General features: G+C 62.6%; 1 protein-coding gene across 3 annotated transcripts in view; it reads left to right on the top strand.

The window, feature by feature from the left end:
- ANKRD52 (ankyrin repeat domain 52) overlaps positions 1-12360 on the top strand; it is a 51866-nt gene that overhangs the window by 13205 nt on the left and 26301 nt on the right. Inside the window, exons 10-16 of one of the 3 annotated variants that reach the window (XM_048327442.1) lie at positions 153-267; positions 710-792; positions 2004-2121; positions 3165-3233; positions 5978-6118; positions 7707-7784; positions 10798-10909. In XM_048327442.1, the coding sequence (XP_048183399.1) occupies positions 153-267; positions 710-792; positions 2004-2121; positions 3165-3233; positions 5978-6118; positions 7707-7784; positions 10798-10909 (716 nt within the window). Of the gene's footprint in view, positions 1-152; positions 268-709; positions 793-2003; positions 2122-3164; positions 3234-5977; positions 6119-7667; positions 7785-10797; positions 10910-12360 lie in introns of all 3 variants that reach the window. The other 2 variants (XM_048327440.1, XM_048327443.1) reach the window with 2 other exon arrangements.

The raw sequence follows: 12360 nt of genomic DNA, 5'->3' as shown, positions 1-12360 counted from the left end.
GGAGAGGGGGATCAGTGCAGGACACAGCACCTCCCAGAGCAGTTCCCAGTTCTCCTGCGCCGTGCTGGCTGGACTGGGAGGTGTCCATGGGCTGGGAATTCAGGGATCTGGGGTCTGGAATGTTGGCAGAGCCCTGGGCTGTTCCCCTGCAGGCAGTGAGATCGACTGTGCTGACAAATACGGCAATACCCCCCTCCACGTTGCTGCTAGATACGGCCACGAGCTGCTAATTAGTACTTTGATGACGAATGGTGCTGACACTGCAAGGTAAGAGAGGCTTTTCCCCCCTTTGGATGCAGCTGTGGGGTCATGGAATAAAGGGTGGGAAGGATTTCTGAGTCCGGCTTTCAACCCGGCACCGCATCCCCACGGCTCCGAGCGCTGCCGGGGACGGCGGCTCCGAACCTCCCTGGGCACTTGGGATGCCTGGAAAGCTTTTCCATGAGGAAACGTTTCCTACAATCCGCTCTGAAGCTCCTCTGGTGCAGCTTGAGGCTGCTCCTTTCCTCCTGGGAGCAAATCCCGACCCCAGCCGGCTCCGCTCTCCTGTCAGGGCGTTGTGGGGTGAAAAGGTCCCTCCTGAGCCTCCTTCGCTCCAGGCTGAGCCCCTTTCCCAGCTCCCTCAGGAGTTCTCCAGACCCTTCTCCCGCTGCTCCAGCCCCATTCCCAGGATCCCTGGCCCTCCCTGACTCCCCTCTGCTCCCGCCAGGCGTGGGATCCACGACATGTTCCCTCTGCACTTAGCTGTTCTCTTCGGATTCTCAGACTGTTGTCGCAAGCTGCTTTCCTCAGGTGAGTGTCCCCCACTCCTCCCTGGGCCGGGGTGACCCTTGGGGACATCAGAGCGGCCATTGGGGACAGCGGGGTGTCCACTGGGGACATTGGAGTGACCCCTGGGGACATCAGACTGACCCTTGGGGGCATCAGAGTGACCATTGGGGACAGCGGGGGTGACCACTGGGGACAGTGGGGTGACCATTGGGGACATCGGTGTGACCCCTGGGGACATCAGAGTGACCATTGGGGACAGCAGGGTGACCACTGGGGACATGGGGGTGACCACTGGGGACATCAGAGTGACCCTTGGGGACATCAGACTGACCATTGGGGACAGTGGGGTGACCATTGGGGACATCGGTGTGACCCCTGCGGACATTGGGTGACCCCTGGGGACATCAGAGTGACCACTGGGGACAGCGGGGTGACCCAGGTTGACCCCTGGGGACATGGGGGTGACGTGGGCACAGTGGGGTGACCCGGCGTGACCCTTGGGGACATTGGGGTGACCCTTGGGGAGGGATGGGTGACCCTTGGGGACATGGGGGTGACCCCTGGGGACATTGGGGTGACCCCTGGGGACATTGTAGTGACCCTTGGGGAGGGATGGGTAACCCTTGGGGACATGGGGGTGACCCCTGGGGACATGGGGGTGAGCCGGGGTGACCCCTGGGGACATTGGGGTGACTGCTGGGGACATGGGGTGACCCCTGGGGACATTGGGGTGAGCCGGGGTGACCCCTGGGGACATTGGGGTGACCCCTGGGGACATGGGGTGACCCCTGGGGACATTGTAGTGACCCTTGGGGAGGGATGGGTAACCCTTGGGGACATGGGGGTGACCCCTGGGGACATGGGGGTGAGCCGGGGTGACCCCTGGGGACATTGGGGTGACTGCTGGGGACATTGGGGTGACCGCTGGGGACATGGGGGTGACCACTGGGGACACTGGGGTGAGCCTGGGTGACTCCTGGGGACATGGGGTGACCCTTGGGGACATAGGGGTGACCCTTGGGGAGGGATGGGTGACCCTTGGGGACATGGGGGTGACCATTGGGGACATTGGGGTGACCTGGGGACAGTGGGGTGACCCAGCGTGACCCTTGGGGACATTGGGGTGACCCCTGGGGACATTGGGGTGACCCTTGGGGACATTTGGGTGACCCCTGGGGCCATGGGGTGACCGCTGGGGCCATGGGGGTGACGGCAGTGCCCCGTGCCCCCAGGGCAGTTGTACAGCATCGTGTCCTCGCTGAGCAACGAGCACGTGCTGTCCGCGGGCTTCGACATCAACACTCCCGACAACCTGGGCAGGACCTGTCTGCACGCTGCTGCTTCCGGAGGGTGAGCGAGCCCGGGACACCTGGGGACACCTGGGGACACCTGGGGGCATCTGGGGACACCTGGGGACACACCTGGGGACACCTGGGGGCATCTGGGGACACCTGGGGGCATCTGGGGGCATCTGGGGACACACCTGGGGAGACCTGGGGACACATCTGGGGACACATCTGGGGACACACCTGGGGACACCTGGGGACACCTGGGGACACACCTGGGGACACCTGGGGGCACCTGGGGACACATCTAGGGGCACCTGGGGACACCTGGGGGCACCTGGGGACACATCTGGGGGCACCTGGGGGCACCTGGGGACACCTGGGGGCACACCTGGGGACATCTGGGGGCACCTGGGGACACCTGGGGACACATCTGGGGAGACCTGGGGGCACCTGGGGACACCTGGGGACACATCTGGGGACATCTGGGGGCACCTGGGGACACCTGGGGACACACCTGGGGACACCTGGGGACACCTGGAGACATCTGGGGACACACCTGGGGACACCTGGGGACACCTGGGGGCATCTGGGGACACCTGGGGACACCTGGGGACACCTGGGGACATGTGGGGGCCTCTGGGGACACACCTGGGGTCATGTGGGGACACAACTGGGGGCACAGAAATCCTTATTTTTTCCTGGAGTTTCCTTTCCCGGAATTCCCATTCCCGCAGTTCCCGTTCCCACAGTTCCCATTCCCAGAATTCCCATTCCCACAGTTCCCATTCCCGCAATTCCCGTTCCCGCAATTCCCATTCCCGCAGTTCCCATTCCCGGAATTCCCATTCCTGGAGTTCCCATTCCCAGAATTCCCATTCCCAGAGTTCCCACAGTTCTCATTCCCAGAATTCCCATTCCCGCAGTTCCCGTTCCCGGAATTCCCATTCCCAGAATTCCCATTTCTGGAATTCCCATTCCCGCAGTTCCCATTCCCAGAATTCCGATTCCCGCAGTTCCCATTCCCGCAGTTCCCGTAGTTCCCGGAATTCCCGGAATTCCCGTTCCCGCTGTTTTCCGGCCCTCACTCCTCTCTCCCGCCGCCAGGAACGTTGAATGTCTGAATTTGCTGTTGAGCAGCGGCGCCGATCTGCGCCGGAGGGACAAATTCGGGAGGTGAGCGCGGGAAACGCCCCGGGATCGGCCGAGCCCGGCCGGCTCCAGTCCTGGAAGGGCTCTGGGGGAGTTCTGGGATCCTGCAGGGTCCTGGAAGGGTTCTGGGGGTGTTTCTGGGATCCTGCTGGGTCCTGGAAGGGCTCTGGGGGTGTTTCTGGGATCCTGCTGGGTCCTGGAAGGGTTCTGGGGGTGTTTCTGGGATCCTGCAGGGTCCTGGAAGGGCTCTGGGGGAGTTCTGGGATCCTGCAGGGTCCTGGAAGGGTTCTGGGGGTGTTTCTGGGATCCTGCTGGGTCCTGGAAGGGCTCTGGGGGTGTTTCTGGGATCCTGCAGGGTCCTGGAAGGGTTCTGGGGGTGTTTCTGGGATCCTGCTGGGTCCTGGAAGGGCTCTGGGGGTGTTTCTGGGATCCTGCAGGGTCCTGGAAGGGTTCTGGGGGTGTTCCTGGGATCCTGCAGGGTCCTGGAAGGGTTCTGGGGGTGTTCTGGGCTCATTCTGGGTCCTGGAAGGGCTCTGGGGAGTTCTGGGCTCCTGCAGGGTCCTGGAAGGGTTCTGGGGGTGTTCCTGGGATCCTGCAGGGTCCTGGAAGGGTTCTGGAAGGGTTCTGGGGGTGTTTCTGGGCTCCTGCAGGGTCCTGGAAGGGTTCTGGAAGGGTTCTGGGGGTGTTCTGGGATCCTGCTGGGTCCTGGAAGGGCTCTGGGGGTGTTTCTGGGATCCTGCAGGGTCCTGGAAGGGCTCTGGGGGTGTTCTGGGATCCTGCAGGGTCCTGGAAGGGTTCTGGGGGTGTTTCTGGGATCCTGCTGGGTCCTGGAAGGGCTCTGGGGGTGTTTCTGGGATCCTGCTGGGTCCTGGAAGGGTTCTGGGGGTGTTTCTGGGATCCTGCTGGGTCCTGGAAGGGCTCTGGGGGTGTTTCTGGGATCCTGCTGGGTCCTGGAAGGGCTCTGGGGGTGTTCCTGGGATCCTGGAAGGGTTCTGGGGGTGCCCTGAACTCCTGCAGGGTCCTGGAAGGGTTCTGGGGGAGTTCTGGGCTCATTCTGGGTCCTAGAAGGGTTCTGGGTGTGTTCTGGGTCCTGGAAGGGCTCTGGGGGTGTTTCTGGGATCCTGCAGGGTCCTGGAAGGGCTCTGGGGGAGTTCTGGGGTCCTGCAGGGTCCTGGAAGGGTTTCCAGGGTGCCCTGGGCTCCTTCAGGGTCCTGGAAGGGCTCTGGGGGTGTTTCTGGGATCCTGGAAGGGTTCTGGGGGTGCCCTGAACTCCTGCAGGGTCCTGGAAGGGTTCTGGGGGAGTTCTGGGCTCATTCTGGGTCCTGGAAGGGTTCTGGAAGGGTTCTGGGGGTGTTCTGGGATCCTGCAGGGTCCTGGAAGGGTTCTGGGGGTGTTCCTGGGCTCCTGCAGGGTCCTGGAAGGGTTCTGGGGGAGTTCTGGGATCCTGCAGGGTCCTGGAAGGGTGCCCTGAGCTCATTCTGGGTCCTGGAAGGGTTCTGGGGGTGTTCCTGGGATCCTGCAAGGTCCTGGAAGGGTTCTGGGGGAGTTCTGGGATCCTGCAGGGTCCTGGAAGGGTTCTGGGCTCCTGCAGGGTCCTGGAAGGGTTCTGGGGGTGTTCCTGGGATCCTGCAGGGTCCTGGAAGGGTTCTGGGGGTGTTCTGGGCTCATTCTGGGTCCTGGAAGGGCTCTGGGGGAGTTCTGGGCTCCTGCAGGGTCCTGGAAGGGTTCTGGGGGTGTTCCTGGAGTCCTGCAGGGTCCTGGAAGGGTTCTGGAAGGGTTCTGGGGGTGTTCTGGGATCCTGCAGGGTCCTGGAAGGGTTCTGGGGGTGTTCCTGGGCTCCTGCAGGGTCCTGGAAGGGTTCTGGGGGTGTTCTGGGATCCTGCAGGGTCCTGGAAGGGTGCCCTGAGCTCATTCTGGGTCCTGGAAGGGTTCTGGGGGAGTTCTGGGCTCCTGCAGGGTCCTGGAAGGGTTCTGGGAATGTTCCTGGGATCCTGCAGGGTCCTGGAAGGGTTCTGGGGGAGTTCTGGGCTCCTGCAGGGTCCTGGAAGGGTTCTGGGAATGTTCCTGGGCTCCTGCAGGGTCCTGGAAGGGTTCTGGGGGAGTTCTGGGTTCCTGCAGGGTCCTGGAAGGGTTCTGGGAATGTTCCTGGGCTCCTGCAGGGTCCTGGAAGGGTGCCCTGAGCTCATTCTGGGTCCTGGAAGGGTTCTGGGGGTGTTCCTGGGATCCTGCAGGGTCCTGGAAGGGTTCTGGAAGGGTTCTGGGGGTGTTCCTGGGATCCTGCAGGGTCCTGGAAGGGTTCTGGGGGTGTTCTGGGTCCTGGAAGGGCTCTGTGAGTGTTCCTGGGCTCCTGCAGGGTCCTGGAAGGGTGCCCTGAGCTCATTCTGGGTCCTGGAAGGGTTCTTGGGGAGTTCTGGAATCCTGCAGGGTCCTGGAAGGGCTCTGTGAGTGTTCCTGGGCTCCTGCAGGGTCCTGGAAGGGTGCCCTGAGCTCATTCTGGGTCCTGGAAGGGTTCTGGGGGAGTTCTGGAATCCTGCAGGGTCCTGGAAGGGTTCTGGGAATGTTTCTGGGCTCCTGCAGGGTCCTGGAAGGGTGCCCTGAGCTCATTCTGGGTCCTGGAAGGGTTCTGGGGGTGCCCTGAGCTCCTTCAGGGTCCTGGCAGGGTTCTGGGGGTGTTCTGGGCTCCTGGCAGCGTTCCCGGCGGGCAGTGCCCGCTGCGGGCGAGTCTCTGCAGCCGTGCCCACCGCGTTTGTCCTCGCTGTCGCTGCCAGGACCCCCCTGCACTACGCGGCCGCCAACGGCAGCTACCAGTGCACGGTGACGCTGGTGACGGCCGGGGCCAGCGCCTGCGAGGCCGACGGCAAAGGCTGCACCCCCCTGCACTACGCGGCCGCCTCCGACACCTACCGCAGGTGGGCACCGGGGGGCACCGGGGGGCACCGGGGGGCACTGGGGAGCACTGGGGAGCGGGCACCAGGCACCGGTGGTACTGGGGCACTGGCCACTGGGCACTGGGGGGCACTGGGGAGCGGGCACTGGGCACTGCTGGTACTGGGGCACTGGGCACTGGGGGGCACTGGGGGGCACTGGGGGGGCACTGGCCACCAGGGGGGCACTGGGGAGTGGGCACCAGGCACTGGTGGTACTGGGGCACTGGGCACTGGTGGCACTGGGGGGGCACTGGCCACCAGGGGGGCAATGGGGAGTGGGCACCAGGCACTGGTGGCACTGGGGGGGCACTGGGGAGCGGGCACCGGGCACTGGTGGTACTGGGGCACTGGGGGGACACCGGGCACTGGGGGGCACTGGGGAGCGGGCACCGGGCACTGGTGGTACTGGGGCACTGGGGGCACTGGTGGCACTGGGGTGGCACCGGGCACTGGGGGCAGCACGGCAGGCACCGGGGCACTGGGCACTGGGGGTGGCATGGCGGGTACTGGGGGCACTGGGGAGCGGGCACTGGGCACTGGAGGGGCACTGGGGGCACTGGGGGCACTGGGGTGGCACTGGGGCACTGAGGAGCACTGGGGCACTGGGGGGCCACCGGCCACCGGCCACCAGGGGGGCACTGGGGATGGCACGCTGGGCACTGGGGGTACTGGGCACTGGGGGCACCGGGCACTGGGGGGCATTGGGCACTGGGCACTGGTGGCACTGGGGGTGGCACGGTGGGCACTGGGTGGCACTGGGCCCTGGTGGCACTGGGGGGCACTGGGGCACTGAAGAGTGGGCACTGGGCACTGGGGGGGTACTGCTGGTACTGGTGGCACTGGGGGCACTGGGGTGGAACTGGGGGCACTGGGGGTGGCACTGGGGTCACTGGGATGGCACAAGGTGGCACAGGGTGGCACTGGGGGGTGGCACAGGGTGGCACAGGGTGGCATTGGGGGGTGGCACTGGGGTGGCACAGGGGTGGCACTGGTAGCACTGGTGGCACAGGGTGGCACTGGGGAGGTGGCACTGGGGAGGTGGCACTGGTGGCACAGGGGTGGCACAGGGTGGCACTGGTGGCACAGGGGTGGCACTGGTGGCACTGGGGTGGCACAGGGTGGCACTGGGGGGGCACTGGGGAGGTGGCACTGGTGGCACAGGGGTGGCACAGGGGTGGCATTGGGTGGCACAGGGTGGCACTGGGGGGGTGGCACTGGTGGCAGAGGGTGGCACTGGGGAGGTGGCACTGGTGGCACTGGTGGCACAGGGTGGCACAGGTGGCACAGGGGTGGCACAGGGTGGCACTGATGGCACTGGGGTAACACTGGGGTGGCACAGAGTGGCACCGGTGGCACAGGGTGGCACTGGGGCGGTGGCACTGGTGGCACAGGGGTGGCACAGGGGTGGCACCGGTGGCACAGGGTGGCACTGGGGAGGTGGCACTGGTGGCACTGGGGTGGCACAGGGTGGCACCGGTGGCACAGGGTGGCACTGGGGAGGTGGCACAGGGTGGCACTCAGCCGTCCCCAGGGCGCCGTGCCCGGCTCAGGTGCCCCCTGTGCCCCCCAGGGCGGAGGCTCCGGCCGGGAGCGGCCACGGCAGCGCCGAGGAGCCGCTGCGGGAATCCCGCAGGAAGGAGGCGTTCTTGTGAGTGCCGCACCGGGAATGCCGGGAATACCGGGAATACTGGGAATGCCGGGAGTGCTGGGAGCACTGGGAACACCGGGAACACTGGGAATGCCGGGAGCGCCGGGAACACCGGGAGTGCCGGGAATACCGGGAATGCCGGCAGTGCCGGGAACACTGGGAACACCGGGAATGCCGAGAGTGCTGGGAACACTGGAAACACTGGGAACACCGGGAATGCCGGGAGTGCCGGGAGTGCTGGGAGCACTGGGAACACCGGGAACACTGGGAATGCCGGGAATCTGGGAACACTGAGAACCCTGGGAACACCGGGAACCGGGAATACTGGGAATGCCGGGAGCGCCGGGAGTGCCGGGAGTGCTGGGAACACTGGGAACCCCGGGGACCCTGGGAACCCTGGGAATGCTGGGAACACTGGGAGCACTGGGAACACTGAGAATGCCGGGAACACGAGAACACTGGGAATCTGGGAACACCGGGAATCTGGGAACACCGGGAATGCCGGGAGTGCCGGGAACACTGGGAATGCCGGGAACACTGGAACACTGGGAATCTGGGAGCCCTGGGGACCCTGGGAACCCCGGGAATGCCGGGAGTGCCGGGAACACTGGGAGCACTGGGAGCACCGGGAACACTGGGAATGCCGGGAACACTGGAACACTGGGAGCACCGGGAACACTGGGAGCACCGGGAACACTGGGAATGCCGGGAACACTGGAACACTGGGAGCACCGGGAACACTGGGAATGCCGGGAACACTGGAACACTGGGAGCACCGGGAACACTGGGAGCACCGGGAACACTGGGAATGCCGGGAACACTGGAACACTGGGAATCTGGGAACCCTGGGGACCCTGGGAACACCAGGAATGCCGGGAACACTGGGAGCACTGGGAACACTGGGAATGCCGGGAATCTGGGAACACCGGGAGCCCTGGGAACACCGGGAACCCCGGGAATGCCGGGAGTGCTGGGAGCACTGGGAATACTGGAAACACCGAGAATGCCGGGAATACCGGGAGTGCTGGGAACACCGGGAATGCCGGGAATCTGGGAACACTGAGAGCCCTGGGAACACCGGGAACCGGGAATACTGGGAATGCCGGGAGCGCCGGGAGTGCCGGGAGTGCTGGGAACACTGGGAACACTGGGAACCCCGGGGACCCTGGGAACACTGGGAATCTGGGAACACCGGGAATGCCGGGAGTGCTGGGAACACTGGGAGCACCGGGAACACTGGGAATGCCGGGAACACTGGGAATCTGGGAACCCTGGGGACCCTGGGAACACCGGGAATGCCGGGAGTGCTGGGAACACCGGGAACCCTGGGAACACTGGGAGCACTGGGAACCCCGGGGACCCTGGGAACACGGGGAATACTGGGAGCACTGGGAACACCGGGAATGCCGGGAATCTGGGAACCCCGGGAATGCTGGGAATACCGGGAGTGCTGGGAACACCGGGAACCCTGGGAACACCGGGAATGCCGGGAACACTGGGAGCACTGGGAACCCCGGGGACCCTGGGAGCACCGGGAATACTGGGAATACTGGGAGCACTGGGAGCCCTGGGAATCCCGGGAACGCCGCTCCCGGCCCCTCATTTTCCCGGGAATTCCTCCCCCCACAGCCCCATTCCCATTTTCCCGGGATTTCCTCTCTCCAGAGCCCAAATTCCTGTCTGGGGCCTCATTTTATTGGGAATTCCTCTTTCCAGAAGCTCATTTCTCTGGGAATTCCTCTCCCCAGAGCTCCCTTCCCATTTTTCCCAGGAATTCTTTCTCCAGCCCCTCATTTTATTGGGAATTCCTCTCCCCATTCCATTTTTCTGGGAATTCCTCTCCCCAACCCCTCATTTTTCTGGGAATTCTTGTCTCCAGAGCTCCATTCCCATTTTTCCTGGGAATTCTTTCTCCCCAGAGCCTGAATTCCTCTCCCCAGCCCCTCATTTTATTGGGAATTCCTCTCCCCATTCCCATTTTTCTGGGAATTCCTCTCCCCAACTCCTCATTTTCCCGGGAATTCCTCCCCCCAGAGCCCCATTCCCATTTTTCTCAGGAATTCTTCTCTCCAGAGGCCAAATTCCTGTCCGAGGCCTCATTTCATTGGGAATTCCTCTCCCCAACTCCTCATTTTATTGGGAATTCCTCTTTCCAGAAGCTCATTTCTCTGGGAATTCCTCTCCCCAGAGCCCCCTTCCCATTTTTCCCAGGAATTCTTTCTCCAGCCCCTCATTTTATTGGGAATTCCTTTTTCCAGAAGCTCATTTCTCTGGGAATTCCTCTCCCCAGCCCCTCGTTTTCTGGGACTTCTTGTCTCCGGAGCCCCATTCCCATTTTTCCTGGGAATTCCTCTCCCCATTCCCATTTTCCCAGGAATTCCTCTCTCCAGAGCCCAAATTCCTCTCCCCATTCCCATTTTCCCGGGAATTCCTCTCTCCAGAGCCCAAATTCCTCTCCCCAGCCCCTCATTTCTCTGGGAATTCCTCTCCCCATTCCCATTTTTCCCAGGAATTTCTCTCTCCAGAGCCTGAATTCCTCTCCCCATTCCCATTTTCCCGGGAATTCCTTTCCCCATTCCCATTTTCCTGGGAATTCCTCCCCCCAGAGCCCCATTCTCATTTCTCTGGGAATTCCTCTCTCCAGCCCCTCATTTTCCCAGGAATTCCTCTCCCCATTCCCATTTTCCCGGGAATTCCTCTCCCCATTCCCATTTTTCCCAGGAATTCCTCTCTCCAGAGCCCAAATTCCTCTCCCCATTCCCATTTTCCAGGAATTCCTCTCCCCATTCCCATTTTCCAGGAATTCCTCTCCCCATTCCCGTTTCCCGGGAATTCCTCTCCCCATTCCCATTTTCCCAGGAATTCCTCCCCTCCCCAGCGAGCAGAGCCCCTCCCTCCATCTCTGGGCTCCTTCCCGCGGGATTCCCGCCCCTCTCTGGGATCCACCCGGGATCTTTCCTTACAAATGTCTTCTGGTTTTTTCTCTCCCACCTTTTCCATGGATTCCCGGCAGCTGCTTGGAATTCCTGCTGGACAACGGGGCCGACCCTTCCCTGCGGGACAGGCAGGGCTACACGGCCGTGCACTACGCCGCCGCCTACGGCAACCGCCAGAACCTGGAGCTGGTGAGCGGCTCCGGGGAAGGCTCGGGAATGGTCGGGAACACCTTGGGAATGCCTCGGGAATGGTTGGGAATGGTCAGGAATGGTTGGGAATGGTTGGGAATGGTTGGGAGTGGTTGGGGATGGTCGGGAATGGTTGGGAGTGGTTGGGGATGGTTGGGAATGGTTGGGGATGGTTGGGAGTGGTTGGGAATGGTTGGGAGTGGTTGGGAATGGTCAGGAACACCTTGGGAATGCCTCAGGAATGGTTGGGAATGGTTGGGAGTGGTCGGGAATGGTCGGGAGTGGTTGGGAATGGTCGGGAGTGTTGGGAATGGTTGGGAGTGGTTGGGGATGGTTGGGGATGGTCAGGAACACCTTGGGAATGGTTGGGAATGGTCAGGAATGGTTGGGAATGGTTGGGAGTGGTTGGGAGTGGTTGGGAGTGGTTGGGGATGGTTGGGAGTGGTTGGGAATGGTTGGGAATGGTTGGGAATGGTTGGGGATGGTTGGGAGTGGTTAGGAATGGTCGGGAACACCTTGGGAATGGTTGGGGATGGTTGGGAATGGTCGGGAATGGTTGGGAATGGTTGGGGATGGTCAGGAGTGGTCAGGAATGGTTGGGAGTGGTTGGGAGTGGTTGGGAATGGTTGGGAGTGGTTGGGAATGGTCAGGAATGGTTGGGGATGGTCGGGAATGGTTGGGGATGGTTGGGAGTGGTTGGGAATGGTTGGGGATGGTTGGGGATGGTTGGGAGTGGTTGGGAATGGTTGGGGATGGTTGGGGATGGTCGGGGATGGTTGGGAATGGTTGGGAATGGTTGGGAATGGTTGGGGATGGTCGGGAACACCTTGGGAATGCCTCAGGAATGGTTGGGAGTGGTTGGGAGTGGTTGGGAGTGGTCGGGAATGGTCGGGAGTGGTTGGGAATGGTTGGGAGTGGTTGGGAATGGTTGGGAATGGTTGGGAGTGGTCGGAATGGTTGGGGATGGTTGGGAATGGTCGGGAATGGTGGGAGTGGTTGGGAATGGTTGGGAGTGGTTGGGGATGGTTGGGAGTGGTTGAGGATGGTTGGGGATGGTCAGGAACACCTTGGAGTGGTTGGGATGGTCAGAATGGTTGGGGATGGTTGGGGATGGTTGGAGTGGTTGGGAGTGGTCGGGAGTGGTTGGGGATGGTTGGGAATGGTTGGGAGTGGTTGGGAATGGTCAGGAGCCACCTTGGGAATGCCTCAGGAATGGTTGGGAATGGTTGGGGATGGTTGGGAATGGTTGGAGTGGTCGGGAGTGGTTGGGGATGGTTGGGAATGGTTGGGAGTGGTTGGGAATGGTCAGGAACACCTTGGGAATGCCTCAGGAATGGTTGGGAATGGTTGGGGATGGTTGGGAATGGTTGGGAATGGTTGGGGATGGTTGGGAATGGTTGGGAGTGGTCGGAGTGGTTGGGAATGGTTGGGAATGGTTGGGAATGGTTGGG

Source organism: Corvus hawaiiensis, chromosome 24, assembly GCF_020740725.1.
Source record: "Corvus hawaiiensis isolate bCorHaw1 chromosome 24, bCorHaw1.pri.cur, whole genome shotgun sequence".
Lineage (NCBI taxonomy): Eukaryota > Metazoa > Chordata > Aves > Passeriformes > Corvidae > Corvus > Corvus hawaiiensis.
Note: the sequence above shows the minus strand (reverse complement) of the source record. Positions and strands in the feature narration are given on the sequence as shown.